Source organism: Onychomys torridus, chromosome 19 (assembly GCF_903995425.1).
Source record: "Onychomys torridus chromosome 19, mOncTor1.1, whole genome shotgun sequence".
Lineage (NCBI taxonomy): Eukaryota > Metazoa > Chordata > Mammalia > Rodentia > Cricetidae > Onychomys > Onychomys torridus.
In genome coordinates, this window is record NC_050461.1 from 43,290,945 (window position 1) to 43,314,247 (window position 23,303).

Here is a 23,303-nt window from a genome sequence, read left to right on the forward strand (position 1 = left end):
ACATCTTGCAGACAACAAGAAGTCAACTAAGACAAAGAGGGGGGGAATATTCTGAGCATAGGAAACCTCAAAGTTTGCCCCCACAGTGACATACTTTCTCCAACAAGGCCACACCCTCTCCATCAAAGCCATACCTCCTAACTGTGCTACTCCGTATGAGATGATGAGGGCCAATTACATTCAATTTACCATACCAAGTGATTCAGACTTATAGCAGACATAGAAATGACTGAATTCTAAACCAAAGTATGGTCCTTGCTCTGACAGTACATGGGACACTGTTAGAAATTCTAGATCTCTGGGGATGACAACATTGTACGCACTGTGGGAAATAGTATGGAGTTGGCACCCAAAATTAGAAATACAGATGCTACATGATCCAGAAATTCCACTTATGGGTACTTACGCAAAAGGATCAAAATCAAGATGATGTGTGTGTGTGTGTGTGTGTGTGTGTGTGTGTGTGTGTGTGTGAAGGTGTGGGTGTTGCAATGTGTGTGCCACTTGGGGCAGGAGAAGCTAGCAGAGGATTCCCAACAATCTCTCACAGAACCCAGGATATTTCTCACTTTTATAAACTTTTAGAGATGGGGCATCTGAGCTTGGCTGTTTAGTGGAGGTACTTGATATGATGTAAGGCTGTGGTTCAGGTTGCCTTGGGCCTGGAAAACAGAATGTTAATCCTGTTGTCCTGTCCTACCTTGGGGCAGCTACCTGCTAGTTTTCCAGCTCAATGAAGGGCTTGAAATGTCCAAGAAGCTTTAGAGTCCCGTGGGGTGGAGGCCATGGCTAATCCCTTTACTAGGGAAACATCTAGAACCTAGCAATAAGTAATGCAATGTAACTCTTTTCATTCCATGTCAGACTTGTTTCATTTAGAAAGAAACATGTCCTCTTGTTTCATCCATTTTAAGACTGAATAATACTCTATTGTGTATATACACCAACATATATATAAGTACAAATATATGTATATTTATTCAATGCAGCTTCCATTCTTCCCATAGCTTGGCTATTGTGAGTAATACTGTAATGAATTTAGGAGTGCATTTACCTCCCAGGAGGACTTGATTTCATTTCTTTAGGGTATATCCTCACAGTACATATTTCTGGGCCACATGCTGGCACTGAGCTTAGAAACTGTATTGGAAATCACCCCAAAGCTGAAGCTGAAACAGACAAATGGAAACTCATTAACTAGAAAAATCTCTGGACACCAAAGCATAATGGAGAAAGAAGTCTACAGACTGGGAGAAAAATACACATTAGCCGCACATCCAAAACACTAAGGAGTTCACACTGCTCAACAACAAACAGAAGGCTCAAATGCCCAATTATCAAATGGGCAAGATGATCTGAATGAGCATTTTCTTAAAGAGAATACAAATGGCCAACTTGTGTGTGACGAAGTTAACCTGACATCTCTAACCATCAGGGAAATGTCAATCAAAACCCCAGGCAGGCCTCACCTCACACTTAATAGGATAGTTATTACCAAAACAGCCAGAGATAGTAAGTGTTGGCTAAGGTGTGGAGAACAGGGAATGCTCGCACACCATTGCTGACGATGTAAATTGCGGTCATTATCGAAAGCAGCGTGCAGTTTCCTTACCCATTAAAACTAGATGTATCATACGACCCAGCCCTAGTCCTTTGCGAAGTTCAATCACCTGCCTTTCATGTTCCACTTACTAGAAACCAAAGGCGTGGGCTCAGTGCCAGCACTGCCCTGCCGGCTCCCCATGCGGTCTGAGGCCGGCAGGGGGCGCCGTGGACCACGTGGGGTCCCGCGGGAAGAGGAAGTTCCCGGACCGGGCTCGCCGGGCGCAGGGTGCAGCCAGACTTTTCCTGGGCCTGGCTGCGCGCGGTCGGTTCCGGGTCCGGTGAGTGACTCTCGTGACTAGCGTCGCCCGGTGCGCGGAGGAAGGATCTGCCCTGACAGCCTGGGGGAAGGTTCCACGGCCGCAGTGCCCATGGCGGGCGAGGGATTCGGGCACCCGGGGACGACGGCCACCACGGCGTCCGAGACCCGCGAGCACCTCTTTAAGGTGCTGGTCATCGGCGAGCTCGGGGTGGGCAAGACCAGCATCATCAAGCGCTATGTGCACCAGCTCTTCTCCCAGCACTACCGGGCCACCATCGGCGTGGACTTCGCGCTCAAGGTCCTCAACTGGGACAGCAGGACCCTCGTGCGCCTGCAGCTGTGGGACATCGCGGGTAAGCGGGCAGCGTCCCTGTGCCAGCCTGCAGACTCTCGCTCCTCTCTGCCTTCTGGTCCCTCTCTTTTCTTTTCTCTGCCTCGGCTCCTTGCGGTGCGCTTTTAGAAGTGGACAAATGGCAGGGGAAGATAAGTGGCGCCTGGAGGGGCTGGAAGGGTCCTGGAAAGACCGCTTGGGGAGGCCCGTCCCCTCTCCTGCTGAAGTTCTGAGTGACCTAAGGACTTGCCTGGAGTTCCACTCCTGGTTAGTACGGCGGTTCTCAACCTGGAGGTCAAAAGACCCATGTGGGTCGCCCAAGACCATCGGAAAACACAGATATTTACATTACGATTCATAACCGTAGAAAAATTATAGCTATGAAGTGGCAACGAGAATGATTTTATGGTTGGGGGTCACTACAACATGAGGAGCTGTGTTAAAGGGTCGCAGCATTGGGAAGGTTGAGGACCACTGCGTTAGTGGTACAACAAAGACCAACAAAACCTCCTTACTTTCGACCACAGTTCCCTCTCATCTGTCTTGGGTCTGTGCCCCGCTGATGTAAGGGTTTTCTCTCTCCGCGAGCCAAGAAATTTTACCTCTGAGTAATGACAGACATGCTTATAATTTGCTAAGAAGGTTTGGAGTTATGGATGAAAAAAAAAAAAAAAAAAAAAACCCAGGAGCCGAGCCAAGCCTTTGTCAGGGGAAACTCCATTCCTGAAATTCCTCAAACTCTGGAGGCTTGGTGACCCTGGAGAAGGGCTGGGAAAGTTCTGAAACTTTCCCGCTGCCTGCCCCTCCCTAAACCAATAATCTTGCCTTCTCTTGGGCACTTCCCCATCCCACAAACACCCAATTGCTTCCTTTTGCTTTCAATTGTTACATTGTCTTTGTGAGACCACTTGCTACCCTTACCTGTGTTCTCGCTGGTGTGGGAGGTGCCAGATGGGTGTTTAATGAAAATGGTAGCAAAGTTTACCCTGTTCAATCATTGCAAGTTCAGAAAGCTCTGTCTGCCAGGAAGCATTTGAATAGGAGCTTGTTTAAGGCTGGAGAGCACCTTGCCATCATCATTACCACAAAGTACATACTCTGAAGTCCCTGGAGGGTGTGGTTACACAGCTGGTCTGGACACAGAGCTTCTGCCTGCCAGGTAGTAAGTGCTCTGTTCTTCATAGCCACTCCAGATATAAAAGTGTTGAAGAATTATAAACTTTACACTCATTTGCTCAAGAGCAGAGTCAAACTTAGATGAGAAGATACACGGATACCAATCTCTCAGAAAGTTATTTGGCCTTGGGCTCACTTTTTTTGTTTGTTAAAAACAGAAACAGCTAAAAGTCCATTTCAAATGTCAGCCATCCTCTTATGCCAGAGGCTTCATGTGAATCACTTTTGTCTACTGCCCAGAACACTAAGGAACATTCTATTGCTTCTTGACAATTTCTTACCTCCTGAAGGTTGCCTTAGCCTGTGATGGTGACCAATAGGGATATCCAGTGCAGCTTTCACAGAAGTGGTTTGAAACCCCCATTAGAATGGGGTTTCTTTTATTATATGTAAATTAGCATTGATACTAAGTATTAGATGATGTTTGGAGACTTGAGGAAACAAAAGCAGGAGTAATGGATTCCTTTAATCCCAGCACTTGGGATGCAGAAGCAGGCAGATCTGTGAGTTCAAAGCCAGACTTACCTATAGAGTGAGTTCGAAGACAGCCAGGGCTACACAGAGAAGGCCTGTAAGGGGGGAGGGGTAGGAGGAGGAGAAGAGGAGGAGGAGGAGGAGGAGGAGGAGGAGGAGGAGGAGGAGGAGAAGAAGAAGAAGAAGAAGAAGAAGAAGAAGAAGAAGAAGAAGAAGAAGAAGAAGAAGAAGAAGATTTTCTTTCTATGTCACCTCTGGTCTTTGCATGCCGTCCCCACTTGTTTTCCTCTCTATGTAGCCCAAGCTGGCCTCCATCTCTAGATCCCTCTCTCTCAGCCTCCCTACTGTTGGAACTCCAAGAATGTACAGTACCAGCACACCCAGCTTCGTTCTTCTTGAACTGACACCACAGCCAGGAGGGAGACATAGCCCATCTGCCTGGCACAATGATCTCATCCTTGCACTCTTGCCAAAATCTGAAATCTTGAGTCCCACAGGGAAAGAAAGAAACATTTTATAAACTCCAAGAGGGATCACTGATGTTAGCTGCTGCTTTCAACAGGAACTCTTGTGGTGTTCAGCACATATGTAACTCCAACTAACAACTAGAAAACTTACTAGGTATCTTAGTTAGGATTCCTATTGCTGTGATAAAACATCATGACCAAAATGCATGTTGGGGAGGAAAGGGTTTATTCAGCTTACACTTCTACAGCACTGTTCATCATTGAAGGAAGTCAGGACAAGAACTCACACAGGGTAGGAACCTGGAGGCAGAAGGTGATGCAGAAGCCATGGAGGGATGCTGCTTCCTGGCTTGTTCATCAGGGCTTGCTCAGTCGGCTTTCTTGTAGAACCCATGACCACTAGCCCAGGTATGGCACTACCCACAATGTAATGGGCCCTCCCTCATCAATCACAAATTAAGAAAATGCCTTACAGCCTGACCATATGGAGGCATTTTCTCAATTGAGGTTCTTTCCTTTGAGATAACTAGTTTGTGTGTCAAGTTGATTAAGATGAGTCAGCACATGTAGTAACTAGACACTGTTAGTCTTTTCTCAGAGTCAGAGTTTAGGGCATGATGTCTTACTGTGCAGATAACAAGATGTCTTCATATGCAGATAACTTGGATTTGGCTTGGAATTTGTAGACCTACAGACAACTGCTTGATTTGAACATTTGAGTTACTAGTGAATTCTTCTTAGCTCATATACCATTTGAATGCGGGAAAAGCTGTATAATGAAGACCATGCCAAAACACTTCCCCAAGGCTAAGCATATTCCATGTGTGATTACAACATTGACTCATACTGAATTCTGAAAGAATAAAACCATTCCCCGATTGCAAAACAAAAGGAGGAGCCAGTCACATGACATGACTCAACTGCTAGTTCCTTTTCAGTACTGTTGTTCTGGAGGCTGTAAAAGTAGACAGGGCCATAAAAAAATAATATCAACCATCAGGGAAGCTTTGAGAAGGATGGTAGACAAGAATTCCCGAATGCTTTCTGTGAAGGTAGCCAAACAGGTTCATGTAAACCCTTCAAATTAAGGACCACAGTAACTTGCCGGTGCAGGCCTCAACAAAGTGTTTCTCATTACATTGAAGGAACCTAAATTTAGAGCATGCACCTCATAGTGTAGACTCATAACAATTACCACTTCTTTCCACTGTCATTCCAACATTTCCATTCTTTGTGTTTCTTTACTTATAAAGTTCAGAGATTCCACAGTAGGCAGGTTTTGATTGGCCCCATCCTTTTAAAATGCATTTTGAAAGACTTCCTAACTATGGACATTTTTGCATATGATAAGCTGTTTCACTGGTACATGGCTATAAGCACACACCCTAAAAAAAAACCAAAAACAATAGTTGTAGATGTTTGCCTGGTCTCTGGTTAACTATCGCTGATGAAGCCTGTGAGCCACGTAGTCCAGGAATGAAGTATTATTTTCAAATACGTGCTTGGAGAAATTGTATTCATCGTGTATACATTACACTGATCTTTTGCTTTTTATAAGCTTTCCATATAGAATTTTCTGTTTTTTTCTAAACATGGGAGATTTCTTCTGAATAGTGGGACCAGAGATCAAGGAAACATGTTTTAGAATTCATCTAAGTGTTCTTATCAAAAGACTTTTTCCCTTTGATCCAGCAAGCCAGGCAGGGGTGGCTCCTTTCTGAGACAGAAATGGAATATAAATAAATAAGTGGATAGCAAAGAAATAGCTTTACAGTTTCTATTGGTCATTTTAGCTGACAGCCTAGATTCTCTCTTACCCCATTTCCCCCTACTGGATTCTGTCTGTTTATTTACGCATTCTCTACCATGGCTTATGATTGCTTCTTGAGATTATTCTGAGTATGTTGGGGTTCCTATTGTGATACTCTGGAGTCTCTCTCATCAGAACCACAGGGGCTTTAGCTTCCACCATCAGTAACACACAGATTCATTAGCATCCGCTGTGTCAGGAGACTCAGCTCCATCTGACAACTGTTCATCCAGCCTGGTTTACCAGAGTTATTTCTTTCACACATAAGTCTGGGATGAGGCATTCCAGAACTGGTGCACAGTACCATAAAGTCTTCATAGACAAAAGCTGGCTTGCCACCACGCACTTATTCCAAGACTGTATTATTTGTTTCAGTGGTCCAGTAAAATAGGCATGCCTACATGCAAGGGCAATTCGGAGATATAAGGCTCATGTTTTAAACTGGGCGTTGAGCTTGCTCCAAAATACTCTGTAAAGGGAAGTTGGGGCTAACAATTAGCCATCTTTCATACCTGCCAAATCAGAGTTCAAAGGACTTGGAAGGTTGTCACTTATCAAACGCTATGGGTGATTCTGATTTATACTAAAGCTGAGAAGCGTTGTTCTATCTTGGGCTCTGCGGCACCCTGGCAACACACCCACATTCCCACTACACTAGGAGCTTACCACTTAATCAGACAGCCTGCCTGGCATCCATGTTCCCTAGCACTCACACCTTCCATGTTCTTCGCTTCCTTTCCCAGATTCACAGCACTACCATAGAAGAACCATGGGGCCATCCTCATCCTCTATATGGCCATCTCAGGAGCCTCTAGTGGAGGCCAGTTTATGGACACAAGAGCAGTTTACATATAGTGACAGCATTGTTTTTGTTCCTCTTGAAAACATTTATTTAAAGGACTAGGAACATTGTCATAATCTTTTATAGCTATTATGAATGTGAATACAAGTTAGCAAGGTATTTTTATCTTCATAGATAATGATCCTCCTATAATCTATGATTGGAGATTGCTTGGTGACAGTACTTTATCTCTGAAATGTACTATGAGATTTAAGGATTTTCTTTAGGAGCCCTTCTATTTACTAATTAGAAACTGGACATTTCTTCCAACTCACCTTGAGAGGTTAATGGGTAACTTGTGTTAACTTGTAGTGGATGGGGAAGAGGTGAGTCTCTGAAAGTGGAGAGACTAAGCACCATTTTATTCTATTGCTCTTGGGTTTTGTTATGAAATGTATATTTTTAATGTCTACTATTAGTACTAGAAACATTTGGATTATCAAGAGGGAGGCACAAATAAAATATAGAGGAAAAACCCGGGCCAAAGCCATGATGGAAATCCTAAAAACTAGTTTCTGTGAATTGTGCTTCTGGTAATAGCAGAATGTGGTATTTTATTTATTAAATCTGAGGGAAATGAATTCATTGTAAGATTTTCATTTGCTTTAAAGAGGTAAGATGAAAGATTTTGTGTATGTTTCTAGCCAAATGGGAATATTTATTCCTGGAAAAATGCTACTTTTGCTGTGTGATCTCCTTGGTGTCATTAACGTGTAGTACTCTGAATAGCAGATCAATATTTTAATCCTTTGCTAGCTTATGTATTTTAAGATTGGTAAATTTGCATATGCAAGAGCTTATATGATATCTTTGGAGCATATCTCTCTCTCTCTCTCTCTCTCTCTCTTTCTCTCTCTCTCTCTCTCTCTCTCTCTTTCTCTCTCCACTTCCCCTTCTCATCCTTCATACTTGCCAGAATTTCAAGTTATAATCAACATGCCTTCCTCCTGAGGCAGTAGCACATTGTTTGAGAGACAAAACATTTGGAGAGTCATTGAAAATGCGCTGTCAGTCTGTCAGACGCAATGCAGATGACAAAGGCTACCACTCCTATCAGTGACTGGTGCACTCTGCAACTGGGGTTCTTCCCTCAGCTACCGTAGTAAAGCACCAGATGACTAGGAATGTGTGTACGGGGGTGGGCAGAGGACACTGTAGCAGCACTGTACTGTGCTGGAGGAAGTCACTCTTAGCTACTGGTACTAATAAGAATCTCAGGACACAAGCAGGCATTCGTCTGTTCCAGCTAACGTCTGGGTTAACAGATCGATGGTACAGTAATACAGTCAACCCAGGGAATTTGAGTATCTTCTTGGAACTCCATTCTCTCATCAGTAAAATAAGCAAGCTGAACTAACTGGATGCTTGCACCTGTCTCCTAGTTTTGACCAGTAATGTCCCTTTTAGCACTGCTCAAAGAAGTTGCTGCTACACAGAGTTCCCTCCCCAAAACTAATCTGCACTTGTTCAACACACCTATTAAGATGGCGAACCCCTAGCTTCTGATAGATTCTCCTATCAGTGCAAGTTTTAACTCCGAACGTGCATACTCTAGAGAAGCCAAACATCCTCAACCCTCCTCACAAGTACTGAGGGCAGGCTTCCTTCCTTACCCAGCTGCTTCTTAGGTAAAGACTCCAGCAGGTCCCGAGCCAGGCCCTGCAGCATGGGCCGGTGTTGTCTGCCTTCTGGTAACTTGTCTGCTCTAATGTTTTCATGACGTTGTTAACCAGGGTGTTTTCTCTTCTTGCCTGAGAGTCCTTTTTCCAAACTTACTCTGGATGCAGGTCTTCACTAGTTGGTAAGTGATTGACATTTGATCTCCCAGCCAGTTCCTCTTCATTTGCTTGATTGTATAACTGACATTTTTTTCACTTAACATACAGGAGTTTTGTTTATTTGTTTGTTTTGTAGTACAATATCTGATGTGAGGCCTGTCAGGGAGAATTTCCTCCTAGTCTTGACATCTCAGAGAATCTGTCTTATATTTCTAAGCCAACGTATCTTCCCCCAAAATTCCTTATCATAGGTATTTCTGGTTTTGTATGAGTTATCAGAAAGGGCAAATGAGTACATCTTTTAATACCACGGGTTATGATTAACAGAAAAATTATTTGGGGTTTTCAGGAGATTGACTAAAAAAAGAAAGCAAGAGTTATGAAAGCTTAGCAGCTCTTTGGAACATGCAGTTATCCATTCTTTCACTAATTTAGCACCTTATCTTTTTGAAATTCAAAGATGGTCACACTGAGAACTATGAAAGTACCCCAAAATGTCAATCCTTCCAGCTTTCCTAAGACTGTCTTAGTGGGGGCTAGTTACTTGTTGCTACAGCTCTTTCATGTTCAATAATTAAAGTTCATAACAGTGGATTCCTTTAGGCTCATAAGTAGAAGTTAAAATGCAGATAACTTCAATGCATCTAATCTTTTGTGAAGACTTGATGACCTTGCCTGAGTGAACATAGTGGTGTAATTGTTCAATGTACATTTATAGAGAAAGGTACAATGCTAAGTTTCCATAAATGTCAGCATTATGATGGAATAAACTACACAAATAAACTAAAATAAGATTTATCCTACCAATAAAATATGACTATGACAGGTCCCAACCTATGACTATTGCTGTAATGAAATTCAAATGCTTGGACACAGGAGAGGCCATAAGGCAAAGCAATATTTAAAAATTTAATGACATGATAGAATTTGGAGGAGAAAGGGTATTTTCAGTCTGGGGTCACTTTGCATTTGTGTAATAAATGATAATAAAAACGTAGATGAAGCTTGGTCTTCACCTTATTTTAACAGGAGAGTGTGCTGTAACTGTGCCTTTGTCTTAGATCAAAGGGATAACCTTAGACTCTGATGGCTTGTCCCTCATTCGCCCCCTCTGAATCTGGTCAGTAATTTGACATCTTAAATATATGAGCTTAAGAACTCAAGGCAGCTGCAGGATAGTTCAGAATCTCAAGCCTGTAGACTTAAGGAGTCAGAAGGCTTGTCCCCTGTGGCGAGTGTCACTGTGATGCAGACCATGCATCCTCTTGTCTCTCTTTACATCTGTCAGATAAAGACTGGTAACCTTGTTTGGTGGAAATTTTGTTTGGCAGCAGATAGTAACAGCATGCTTTTCAGGCCTGTCTGCATGTGCAGACAGTACTATATAGAATAGCAGAATGTGTTCAGTAGTGAATGGAAGCTCAGTTCTTTTCAAAGGATCGTCTCTGAAGAACTGCGCATCGAACCTTCTCACACCCATACAACCAGCTGTGTGCCACTTCTTGTTTCGAAAGCGTACGTTTTCCCAGTGCCTGCTTCTGAGAGAGGAGCAATTATGGGTACTGAGTCAAAGGCAGGTAGACATAGGCTAGAGATGTAAAGGGAAGATGAACTGAGATCACAAGCTACCTTGTCTCCTGTCCAGTCCTGATGTGTTTGACTAGCCCTTTACCACATCACCTATCTGTGCTCTGTAAACTTCAGATTATTCTTGTCTTGTCTCTTCTTCCACTTCCACACTTCTGCTTTTGCCCATGCCTCTCTCTTCTTAGGCTAATGGGAGAGAAAGCAGAAAAGGTGATCCATGCAGCCTGCAGTACGGGAATCCTGAAGTTTATGGTAAATATGTTCTACAAAGGACCAACTCCTCCTGTCAGTCAAATTGCCAGCCACTTTTGTTAAGTCTGTGGGTCCTTATTCTGTCTGAATGTCCTTAATCCCACCAGTGATGTGTGTTTCTCAAACTAGTTTTCAGGATCTTTGAGTATGCACCTGCACTGAAATATGACCCTCACCATTATGAACTTTTTTTTTTTTAATTCTATTCATTTCTAGGGCAGGAGCGGTTTGGCAACATGACCCGAGTTTACTACAAGGAAGCTCTCGGAGCGTTTGTTGTCTTTGACATCTCGAGAAGTTCTACGTTCGAGGCAGTCTTAAAATGGAAAAGTGATCTGGATAGTAAAGTCCATCTTCCCAATGGCAGCCCTATTCCTGCCGTCCTCCTGGCTAACAAATGTGACCAGAAAAAGGATGGTGGCCAAAGTCCTTCCCAGATGGACCAGTTCTGTAAAGAGCATGGCTTCACTGGATGGTTTGAAACCTCTGCCAAGGTGAGATGGCTTTCCTGGCAGATCTGTTTCTGATGCCCTTGTCAGGCTGGGCTGGAATGTGAAGGGTATAGATGGATTTCTGCAAGGAGTTTTGTAAGCACTGAACAAGAAACACAGTTTGGGTATGTGACAGTCTCCCTCTCTGAGGCAGAAGTGCTTTCAAAGTTAGCTGACAGGGCCATGAATAGGCGAGCGGAACTGCCGTGCGGGGCAAAAATTGCATGATATTTTCTGCAAGTTTGAGTTCTTAACCAAGATGTTTCTCTCCTGCTACTGGAGTGAATGGGAGATAAGGTGTTTTGTTAAAGTCAAACACTTTTTGACTTTTGAAAAAGGCAAAAAACATGAGGAAATGTCTTTAGAAGATGAATGTCGTATGTCCGACTCATACTGAACAGTCACTAGCAGACTGGATTAGCTGTGAGAGCTTTAAGCAAGAGCAAAATGTCAACTTACTGTGTGCTGCTTCTTGAATAATTGAATGGATTTTTTTTTTCTGCTATCATTGGGAACTGCATTTTTTTCTCTTTTAGAAAATAAAAACATTAAGATAAATTTTGAAAAGCTTAACCACGTGGAAACTAGAAAACTAAGGTAAAAAAAATCAGAGGTACACTCACTATACTGGAGGGTTGTATTTCCTGGAATATTGTTAAATAAGAGAATTCAATAATCATCAGCCATACATAAAAAATAATAACCTTTTGGAGAAATTCTATGGTAAACATTCACTCCTTATTTGCATATTCTTTATATTGTCTCAGCTTTATGATATGCATGCTATAGATGTATGTACTGTGTGTGCATGTGTGTGCACGTGTGTGTGTGCATGTGTGTGTGTGTGTGTGTGCACATCATTGTTCCTCCAAATATCCTTCCAGAGTGATGGTTTCTAGGATCCCTGTCAGGTACATTTTTAGCTTTACTAGGCTCTTACCTTCAAGGTAGGAGATTATTCAATGTCAGGTCTCATCAGAATGAAGAAAGCAAGTGGTGAGCGACCACATCATAGGGCTACCTCTGAGAGCTGAGTGATGACACTGGCTAAGGAAAGTCCCTAGAGACAGAAGTGAGTGGTCCCAGCATCACACTGTTTTGATGAGTACAACATCTTACGTTGTCCTTGGTTTTGTGAACAGATGGTTGTGGTGGAAGAGAGATGGAGCCCAGAGGTCCTGCAGGAGTTATTTACCCTGGCAGGAAGGAGGAAATCACAGAAGGAAAAGCACCACAAAGAGACTGAATTTTCTAGTAATGTGTCTCTCTCTGGCCCATGTACATGCTGGATAATTTCCTTTAACTTCCTGCTGAAGAGTAGTATGTGTGCTACTACATATATATGTTGAGGAATTTCCTATATTGCCTGTAAAATTCCATGGAGGATTTATTTGATCTTCTAGCTAACAAATTTTAATTTTATACAAAAATCTGCCTATAAAATTCATAATGATTGTCATACAACTTATAATTTGAGACTGCATAAGTGATTGGCTTTATTATATTTTTAGACAAAGTACTATAGAGAAGAGAGAGAGGGGACATATCTATCAGTGAACATTCTCATGCAGTTCTCTGCTTCCCTCAAAAATGATAGGAAGAGTTTCCACCAGATTTCCTGTGTGGCAGTTCAAGAGTCTTCTAGAGTCTAGAATCTAGAGTGTAACGTTACTATGAATTTTTAATTTAAATGTTTTAAAAATAATGAATCAAAGCTTTAAATATTACAAGAGTATTACCAATAGCTCTACTTCTGGGCCAGTCAGCAACTAACTTCACATATGGATTTTGCTTGAATTATAGTGGTATGGATTCTGATAGATACATAGTCAGAAGATTATGAGGTCACAAATTTAGTCTTTTCTCCTTCATGGCAAATAATGGATTTTGATATAGAACTTTGCAACTTATTTCACTGTGATACGGGATTTCTGCTCCCACTCAACTTTGAGTAACTGCTGATACAGACTGTGTTTGAAGGAGAATATCCCCAAAAGCTCATACATTGAATACAGATCCATTTGATGGGAAATGTTTGGCGAGGTTTAGGAGGTGTGTAGCAGGAATCTTAAAAGTTCTTATTAGTAAAAACAAACCTGGAGCCAGGTATTGGGGTGAATGCTGAAAGATCAGAGAAGCAGAACAAGCTACAGCTACCTCACCCCGCCAGTTCCTCAGCTGATCCTGTTTCCTCAGACTGGAAGCTTCTGAGTCCTCATCCAAATGGATCTCAGCTGAACTGTTGCTCAGAGCCTGAATGCTTAACCAGCCAAAAGATTCTAGTTTCTGGTCTTCATGCCTTATATACCTTTTTGCTTTTTGCCATCACTCCCTGGGATTAAAGGCTCATTTTCTGGGATTAAAGGAGTGAGTCACCATGCTTGGCTGTATCCTTGAACACACAGAGATCCATGGGGATCTCTGCCTCTAGAATGCTAGGATTAAAGGCGTGTGCTACCACTGCCTATCCTCTGTGTTTAATATTGTGGCTGTTCTGTTCTCTGACCCCAGATAAGTTTATTAGCGTGCACAATATTTTGGGGAACACAATACCACCACAGAGGTGTAGAGGAAATATATGACTAGGAACTAGTATGGAGATTTCAAAGTCTCATATCATTCTCAGTTTTCTCTCTCTGCTCCCTGCTTATGGTTTCAGGTATTCTCTCTCTCTCTCTCTCTCTTTCTCTCTCTCTCTCTCTCTCTTTCTTTTTAGACAGGGTTTCTTTCTCTGTGTAGCTTTACGCCTTCCTGGAACTCACTCTGTAGCCCAGGCTGGGTTCGAACTCACAGAGATCCTCCTGCCTCTGCTTCCCAAGTGCTGGGATTAAAGGCATGCATCACCACTGCCCATCAAGGTATGATCTCTTAGTCTTAGCTAGTTGCTCCAGTTGCCACGCCTGCCTGCTGCCATGCTTCCCCTGGCCCATGACAGCACCTTTGGGCTCCATCTCTCTTCTACCACAACTATCTATCTGTTCACAAAACTAAGGACAACATAAGAGGATGTACTCATCAAAACAGTGTGATGCTGGGACTGCTCATTTCTTTCCTTAGCCAGCGACTCTATCATCATTCAACACTCAGAGGCTGCCCTGTGATATGGTCCCTCATCACTTGCTTCCATCATTCTGATGAGAACTGACACTGAATATTCTCCCACCTGTGAACCCAAATAAATTCTTCCTGCTGTAAGTTGCCTAGGTAATGGTGTTTTATCATAGCAACAACAACAGCAACAAAAATAACTGACAATGGGTGGGAATGACAAGAACGGAAGGTCACTTTTGGAAATTCGAAGATCCTCACTGTGTTAAAGTTTTCTTGGGGAGTAAAAGTCTCACACCGGTCCGTACTGTGAAGGCAGCCTCAATAAACCAACAGTCCTGCAGTCTGAGAAGGTTTATACAAAGATGGGCGTAGGTGATTTCATAGTGTTGGATTTGGTTGGAGACATTAATGTAAATAGTTTCCTTTTACAAACCTATGTGTGTATTCATATGTGTGCATTTATTTTTATGAATATTTATAAATATATAAAAAGGGTGTAGATGAGGGGTGTGTGTGTGTGTGTGTGTGTGTGTGTGTGTGTGTGTGTATTTAATAGCTCTCTCAGCCAAGAGGACTGGAGGCCATAACACCACATAAAGAATGAACTCTCCTAACCCTTACAATCTGGTTTGTGAATACAATTTTTTAAGTAAAGAGACTGAAGATACCAGGAGAAAGACAGGATTCTACAGCTGATGGAAACAGAAAGTGAAGACATGCTTGAGATAATCTGTGTTGCCAGCAAGTAAGGAGGCATGCACAAAACAGTGTGGACATGTCCCAAAGAGCATAGGGGCCTGCTTGTAGATGCTACAGAATTATAGGACAATCACCAAGTAAAGAATTCTTGCAATGGCCTTAGTAGGTAAAATTGATAACAGCCCAGGATGTGCACAAACAAATGATGAGAACATTTTTCCTTATAGTAGAGTCCTAACCAGTAAATACAGGACTAGTACAAATGAAATGACAGCTCCCAGTACCACAGTGATAATTGCCTTAGAAGAGAATTAATAGATGCTAAAGTTAGTGAAGAAAGGTATATAAGAAACACAATATTTACCCATTTATATTCAGAAAGTCCAAAGGTGGAAATGCCTTTTCAACAGGAAGCTTGGCAGCTTTGACCTTAATCCATGTGTCTCCTGCACTTGCAGGACACATGATCCCATCTGCTTTCCACCAAGAATGCAAAATCTGAAGTTAATCAAAAGGAAATAGTAGAAAGACCCAGGCCAAGGGCTGTTTAATGGCCAGTGTTCTCCAAGATGTCACTTGAGGTTACAAAAGTGGTGTAACCACTGAAACATTTCCTGTGTGTCAATAAATAACCTCCCACACATGCTGGAGCAACAACCCTAATTAACTCTGAATCACACACGAAAAAGACAAGACAACAAGAGGAAGATTTTTAGGGAAGAACGAAGGGGTCTGAGAGATTAATGGAAGTAGAAATAACTAAAATTCATTCTATACACGTATGAAGCATTCAAAGAATAAATAGCAAATTAATTCAACAAATGCTTTAAACTCTTAGCATAACAGACACTAGCATTGAAGAAGAGTTTACCCAGTGTGCTGGTGTGCTTAGCGCCCTCTGGCACATCTTCCCAGTTCCCTTACTACACTCAACATTTACTTTTGAGGCCAAAGCTTGCATTGATCTTCCCATTCTGTTCTCCTATTACAGGATAATATAAACATCGACGAGGCTACCCGGTTCCTAGTGGAAAACATCCTTGCGAACCAGCAAAGCTTTCCTAGCGAAGAAAACGACATGGACAAAATTAAACTGACCGATGAGCCCCTGACAACAAAGCCCAGGGCTCAGTGCTGCTGATGAGTCTCTCTGCACCCCCTGTGCTGTCTCCTTGGTCCTGCCTGTGACTGAGGATGCTCACAGGGCCATTGTCCCCTGTGAATCTCCCTTAGGCCTGCTTCACCTTTATTCAGCTGCACAGGAACCACACGTGTGAAGCTGGAGATCCGTGGAGAACTGTTCCCACTAGAGGCCCTGTGATTTACCAGGTGAATCCTGGGCTCTTTCTGTGCTGCCCAATGCAGACTAATGTTTACACCCTTTAAAACATTTTTGTACACGAATTTCAAGTGTTAGCTTTTAGTGTAAATACTGGAGTAGTAGAAAAACTTTCCCCACGGTGTTCCTGGCATTTTGAGTGTCTTTGTTCCTGTGTTCATCCTCACCCAACCACGATCCTTTTCTTTTATAGGCTGTTAGCTACAAAGACTTGAAGGCCCCCATGTAGTTATTTCCTAGTCAAAATTTTGTACGTTGTGTAAAATTTTTATCGTTAAATATCGTGAGTCTCAGCTGGGCCAGGAGGTGGTGGCACATGCCTTTAATCTGAGCACTGGGGAGGCAGAGGTAGGCTGATCTTTGAGTTCGAGGCCAACCTGGTCTACAAAGCAAATTCCAGGACAGCTGGGACTGTTACACAGAGAAACTTTGTCTTGAAAAACAAACAAACAAACACAAAAACAAACAAACAAAAAATCTGATTCTAGAACTCATAGCTGGGGTATAATGAAGTTCTGAAACATCTTAAGATTCACTTCCTCAATCAAAAAGTACTGAGCTGAGGCTGTGGCAAATGATGCATTGCTTGCCTAGAATGCTGTAAACCCTAGGTCTGCAGTGCATGGGGGTTGGAGGAGCACTTGTACACATCTGTATTACAGGTGTCTCGCCCTGGATCCTCTAGGTGTAGATGCCACTACCACCTGGAAACAATGTAAATGAGCATTCCTTCTCTGCCCTCTATTCTGTGTTCCAGCCTAGAGCTACTGTAAGTGGAACTTGTCTCTCCAGGTTTGTCATGGTAACCGTCAGGGGGAGAATTTTTTTCCAAGGCATATGCAATTATATCAAAGTTTCTCGAGTATGAAACCTGAAAGAAAATAAACCATGTATTGTTTGCTCTGTGGTTTTGGACACTGATTGTGTAGTGCCTAGGACACTTTAGGCAGAACTACCATATTTGTGTTGCACTCAACAGAGTGAAAGCAAAGAATAAATATTTTAACCTAAGCCTATGAGTTGAATGAACGTAGTTCTACGAAGCTACTTCTGGTTTAGAAAATGTTGTGCTTGACGGGGGTGTTGGCTCACATCTGCAATCCTAGCATGCAGAAGACAGGTAAATGGGTAGAAGTTCAAAGCATATGCTCACTACAGAGCAAGCTCAAGGTGTGTGTGTACCTGTGTGTACCTGTGTGTGACTAGTGCCCGTGGGGGTCTGAAGAGGGAATTGGATCCTGTGGAACTGGAGTTATGGATGGTTGTGAACCACCATATTGATGAGGGGAGCCAAACCCACATCCTCTGCAAGAGCAACAAGTGCTTTTAATCACTGATCCATCACTCTAGCACCTTGATTTTTATTTTTAAGGAGCTTATCACATTATGCAAAAAGTTCAACGTCTTTAAAGAAATTTAAGGAGCCTTTGTGTCAGAGACTAAAGCTAAAACAGATGAAATACTGGGCATGCTTGTCTCTTGGACCATGTGAATATGGTGGGTGAACAGGCAGTCACTAATAGCAAAGAAAATATGGAAATGCTATTGTTCTGGCATCTGTATCCTGAGAATAAAGGAGTCACATGCTCTATTTTCACCAAACTCAGGCCTTACCTAAGTGTGGCTATATGCTGTCTATGTGAGTAAAGAAATCATTTTAACCCTTTGGACATGTGTTCATAGAGACAGGTTTTCTGAAGTGAAGGAAATACCAGGGTTTGATTAATGTGTATAATTTAATATAATCCCTATGATTTTGTCATGGATTAAATCTCACTGTCTAAGAAATACATATCACCCAAATGTAAAATACAGCTTTTTAATGTCTGACATTTCACAGCCTGTGAAGAATGAATGAGCTGTTGCTAACAAGCCCCAAATGCCGGAGACATCAAGTCTACCCTAAATGACTACTGAGAGTGACTGCAGTCACTTGGAATTTCAAGATTTTAATTTTTACAAGTAATCTATCACATTTAAGTTCATTTAGCAGTGATCTCAAAATAAGAAGTATCATACTCAGTTTGTTCATCTTTACATTGTTTGTTAATTTATAGTCTGTGTTCTTGACAGCTCCTGGCAAAACTGATTTCTGTTGGTCAAGTGAAAAAGCATATAGTTTGTACTGTTCACATTTCCAAGAAAGAGTTGTTAAGCTTTTGCCCTAATATTAAACTTTTTAATGTTTTGTAACTTTGGCATAAAACTTGAATTGAGGGTAAATTATTTAAAAAGGACTAGATGAAAGAAAAGAATTCCTTGTTCCCTCAGTCACTTTAAAAATCAGTTATACGGGGGCTGGAAAGATGGCTTAGTGGTTAAGGGCACTGACTGTTCTCCCGAAGGACCAGGGTTCAAATCCCAGCACCCACATGGCAGCTAACAACTGTCTGTAACTCAAAGATCTGACCTGCAGGCAAAACACCAATGCATATAAAATAAAAGTAAGCCGGGTGGTGGTGGCACATGCCTGTAATCCCAGCACTCGGAAGGCAGAGGCAGGTGGATCTCTGTGAGTTCAAGGCCAGCCTGGTCTACAGAGCTAGAGCAGGAAAGGCACAAAGCTACAGAGAAATCTTGTCTCGAAAAACCAAAAAAAATTAAAAAATAAAAAATAAAATAAAAGTAAATAAATTTAAAAAAATCAGTTACACATTTAAACAAATACCCTAGCCCAGACACTAGTGTAAAGTAACTAATTAAAAGACTTATCTTTTTATCTCCCATTGGTCTTCAACATCAAGATGTTGCCAATTTTCCTGTCTGCTGTGTTGGGTCCTTAAACCCACGTTTCTAAAAGTGATTGCTGTGGAACTGTGGCTTTCCAATGTATAGTGTCATTTTTTTCTTTCAAGATGTCTATAAAGCACTGCATTTCTTAATGAAATTCCCCACGCCTTACTTCAGACTTGCATGGTTTCTTGGAAATACACTTTTATGGGAATCCAATTACCAAAAATTACTGAATTTGAAATCTACAGTATGCTCAAAACACTATTAAAATAAAACACTATTTCTGCGTGCAAATTATTGTTAGTATAAAGTCTATACACTTTGGACAATGGACTAAAAGTATGAATTTGCCTTCACCCACTGAAGTCAATAGACACTTAAGGTTCTTGCTACCCCTGATTAGCCATTTAGTCTACATCATAGTTCTCTCTTACTTCCTCCCAAAATTATGTAATATTGAAAATTAGCTTAAATATGAGAAAAAGAAATCAAACTATACAAACTGTAGGACTGCCAAAGGAGAAATATGCTGAGAAAATCCTTAAGCACTTTCAAGTGCTGAGAGCCAAAATGATGAAAACATACATTTGACTGCACAAGAATACAAATAAAGACAATATAGATAGAATTCTAACAAGCAACGAACAAAATACTTACAACCTATTTGGTTAGGTAGGAATTAAAAAGCAGGATAATCATCAACAATGAATAAAAGTGGTCAAAGAATGCAAAAACCACCATGTGTGTATGTGTTGTACATGTGCCCACTGATGAGTCCATGTGCATTCACACCAAGGATCCAGAGCAGGACACTGGGTGTCCGGTGCCGTTCTCCCCCTTACCTCCTTGACGCAAGGTTTCTCACTGAAGCTAAACCTCTAAACATGTTTTGGCGATGCCAAGCTTTTACCTAGGGTTAGATTCCCAGGTCCTGACATTAACTTTTGCTCTCCACACACAGCACACACGTGTGTATGTGCGCCTGCATGTACATGTGTGCGCTTACACATGTAAACACTGATACACCCACACATGAACAGTATATGCATAGCACAAGTTAATGATCAGGAAACACAGTAATTTCTTATCAGATTAATACAAAGTGTGTAACTTAGGTTACATGTTTTGGTTATTTTTCTTAATGTTGGGATCATAGAAAAAATAAGGTATCCTTAGCTGTTTTGCTCCATTTATTTGACCAAATGCTGCCAAGCTTCCTTCCCAAACTGCTGCTCAGTTTACACACCAAATCCACATCCTGCCAAGAAGTGAAATACTCGTTGTTAGGGGAAGTATAATTAAAAATAGGAAACTTTTGTTTTTGAATAAGTGTATCCAAAATGAAATGCACATTTCAAATAATCCATCACAAACTGAAAAAAACAAAGCAAAAACAAAACAAAACAAAACCAGCAACCACCAGAAAGTAACCTCACTCTTTCATACTGTCAAGTACATAGGACATGTTAGTAAAATTTCTTAAGAAAAACAGAACTAGTCCAAACATCAAGACAAATTGGTATCATTTGTCCAACAGTTTCATTCCAAGTCTACCTGGTAACTGGCAGGGTTATCTGTTTTAACCAGTTTTATCTGAAAGGGAAAAAATGAACTCATATTTTTATGACAAAAAAAACTCATATTTTGTGTCTTATATAAGGTGCTCACCCAAGTTAGTTTACTACAGAAGCTGAGAGCCAAAGATACTGTCTTTCCCCATGACTGTATCTCAAAGAGATGGTCCCCTGGGAATTTGGAAAAGCTGGTGAGAGGCAAATTTGTGTTACAAAAAGACTCTCTACATCTCAGAGACAACAAAGGAACTCGAAAGTTTCCCAATTCAAATATCTCAGAAAAGGGTACAGGAAGAGTTACTTCCTTCATTTTCAATGGGGGAATTAAGCCTTTCATTTTTGATGTGTTTGTCCTTACTAGCAACCCCAGATAAACATTTGCTTGTGCACACAAATCTGTTAATGCTCTTAAAGATCAATAGCTGCAATATCTAGCTTACAGTAAAAATGCAAATCTATATTTGGTGAAGTATTCATTATTGCTCACATTAACCAACATTCTAGAAGAGACAATTAGGCAACTCCAGGAAAGCTTTATATGTAAAATCATATGTCTACAAAATGATGTTTTGAAAGATGAACATATATAAGCTATGATTCAAAGACTGGGACTGTAGTTTGGTGATAGAATGTTCAAGTGGCCTGAATAAAGCCTTGACTTCAGCCTCTATCAACACACACACACACACACACACACACACACACACACACACACGCCCTATTTACACACCATAAGTCCACTGTCTCCAAGAAGCCACTTGAAAACCACCTAGCAAAGCCTATCAGCATTTCTCAAAACACATTGCACTCTCTCCACACCATACTTGCTCCAAAAGCTTAAGCATTCATGTGTTGAATGCAATAAACAGAATTGCATCCACTGCAGGGCAGCGTATGAAACTGTTCCTGAAGGAAATGCTCATTAGGCTGAAATTTGAGGCCACGTTAGATTTTCAATTTGCATTGATATGAACTTAGCTTTTGAGCCTTGGGGGTAGCATCAGTCATGCTTTAGGACTGTGGTTTGGGTACCTGTAGAACTGGGAAAAACCATGATGGAGTCTAACCTCCAACTCACTTCAGTATACTGCTCCACATGGGTGCCTATAAAGACTGACTTCCATGTGCTTGTTCTCAATGATAATTTTTTTGATTTTGAATTTAAAATAAAATCACACACTATTTTCCTCCTTTCCCTTTAACCAGCCTCACGGACTACCCCCCACCTACCCTCTCAAATTCATGGCCTCTTTTTCTTTGTTGTTACCCCTTCCTTTTTATCGATTACAAGCTTTTAAGATATAGTCTAAAACCTTTTGCTCCTGTGGAGATTTAATTCCGTAAAGTACTCGAGTGTTTTTATGCTGGCTTGGCTCAGAATGATTTTAATCTCAGGGAACAGAGGCCAAGTTTTTACATTATTGTGACTTTAACATAGAGCACATAGTCTAGCTTGTCACGTGGTACTATTGGAACATTTACATCCATTCCTACTTCCTGTGGCAATGAATAAATGCTAAGTTGAATGCCTGTTGCTAACAATACACAATATGGGCACGAGTGTACTTTCTGCAGACAGGAATTGAAGATAAAACAGGACGTTGATGCCAGGAGATAGAGTGAGCCCTTTCTCAGGCACACAGAATGCTTAAGCACACCACATTCTGCTAACAGCAGCGATAACAGCTAACCAGAAATCAGCAATGGTCAAGCATTCAAACATCTTATCCTGCAGTGTGAGATGAAGCCTGGTTGTTACCATTGCTGCAGCAATGTTCCAGAAAGTGTTACATTAATGTTCCTGTTTTTATATACTACAATGTCTATTTCACACCAATCATTCTTTAACCATAAAGGGAACACGAAGTAGCTAATTCTCTCCGTTACAGATGACTTTAGGCATTTCACAATTTAGTGAAGGTCTCCAACGAAGAAGAGAGTCTCTACATGTTTCAGAAGAGATCTCTGATGAAACAAACTAAAGGCCAGTAACAGTCTGGAATCCTCTGTGGCAACACTGCTTCCGATCTGGGAAGCTGAGCAGGCTTGAGCCTGGTAAATTCTTGATGGGAAACAGGACATGCAATCGACTCCAGTGTCTACTCCCTTTAGCTCATTACTCACGGGTGTCCTGACTTGTGAATGTCAGCAAAATCTGCTGCGATGACTAGCTTCTCAAAGCAGCAGTCTTGCTTCTAAAACATGTACTAGCTAATTAAATTATTTGTATATTAAATGTGTATTTTATTTTTATTTATGTGTATGTATCTATGTGTAAGTATACACACACACATGTGCAGGTACACAAGGAGGCCAGAAGAGGGAACCAAATCCCCTGGAGGTGGAGTTATAGGCAGGTGTGAGCCACCCAACATGGGTGCTGGGAATTAAACCAATGTCTTCTAGAAGAGCAGCAAATTAAAACAGCTGAGCCATCTCTCCAGGTCCTAGATCATGTATTTGTAACAGAAGATGCCAACCAAGGTTACTCTACAACTCTGAGTCCCCATGCAATGTATTAAATCACTGAATAAAGATGGAAAGCCACACTTTCTTTTCTTATTAAAGAGTTTAACAGACTTCTGTATGGCTACTTCCAGGAGAGATATTTTTGGAACTGTGTATTATGAAGAGTCTGTCTTTTAACCTTTACTAAATGACGTAATGTAAGGTTCACCTTTGAAGCCACCTTGTTCTTTTTAAACCAAGGCTAATGATGAACTTGAAATGTGGTCTGTCAAATGGTGTTAGTTACCCGTGAGCTTCTCCACATACTCAACCTGCTTTTGTCTGAGAAGCAACCAATTCATCCTTAAATACAGTTTTATTCTGCTGC

General features: G+C 41.5%; 1 protein-coding gene across 2 annotated transcripts; it reads left to right on the plus strand.

The window, feature by feature from the left end:
* The first annotated feature begins 1,803 nt into the window (after nt 1-1,803).
* Nucleotides 1,804-16,507, plus strand: Rab32 (RAB32, member RAS oncogene family). 2 transcript variants are annotated; one of them, XM_036168525.1, is made up of 4 exons: nt 2,035-2,217; nt 10,514-10,580; nt 10,797-11,074; nt 15,813-16,507. In XM_036168525.1, the coding sequence occupies exons 1-4, from the start codon at nt 2,101-2,103 to the stop codon at nt 15,960-15,962; spliced, it is 612 nt and encodes a 203-aa protein (XP_036024418.1). In that variant the 5' UTR covers nt 2,035-2,100; the 3' UTR covers nt 15,963-16,507. The 2 variants fall into 2 exon arrangements, with proteins under 2 accessions (XP_036024417.1, XP_036024418.1); XM_036168524.1 differs by lacking the exon at nt 10,514-10,580 and having other exon boundaries at nt 1,804-2,217.
* The last annotated feature ends 6,796 nt before the right edge of the window (nt 16,508-23,303 follow it).

What these genes read in the sequence shown, in the direction of transcription:
- Rab32 (XM_036168524.1), top strand. Translation starts at nt 1,974, where the DNA reads ATGGCGGGCGAGGGATTCGGGCACCCGGGGACGACGGCCACCACGGCG. An exon ending in GCAGCTGTGGGACATCGCGG is followed by an intron (nt 2,218 to 10,796) that starts GTAAGCGGGCAG and finishes ATTCATTTCTAG; the next exon opens with GGCAGGAGCGGTTTGGCAAC. An exon ending in GGTTTGAAACCTCTGCCAAG is followed by an intron (nt 11,075 to 15,812) that starts GTGAGATGGCTT and finishes CTCCTATTACAG; the next exon opens with GATAATATAAACATCGACGA.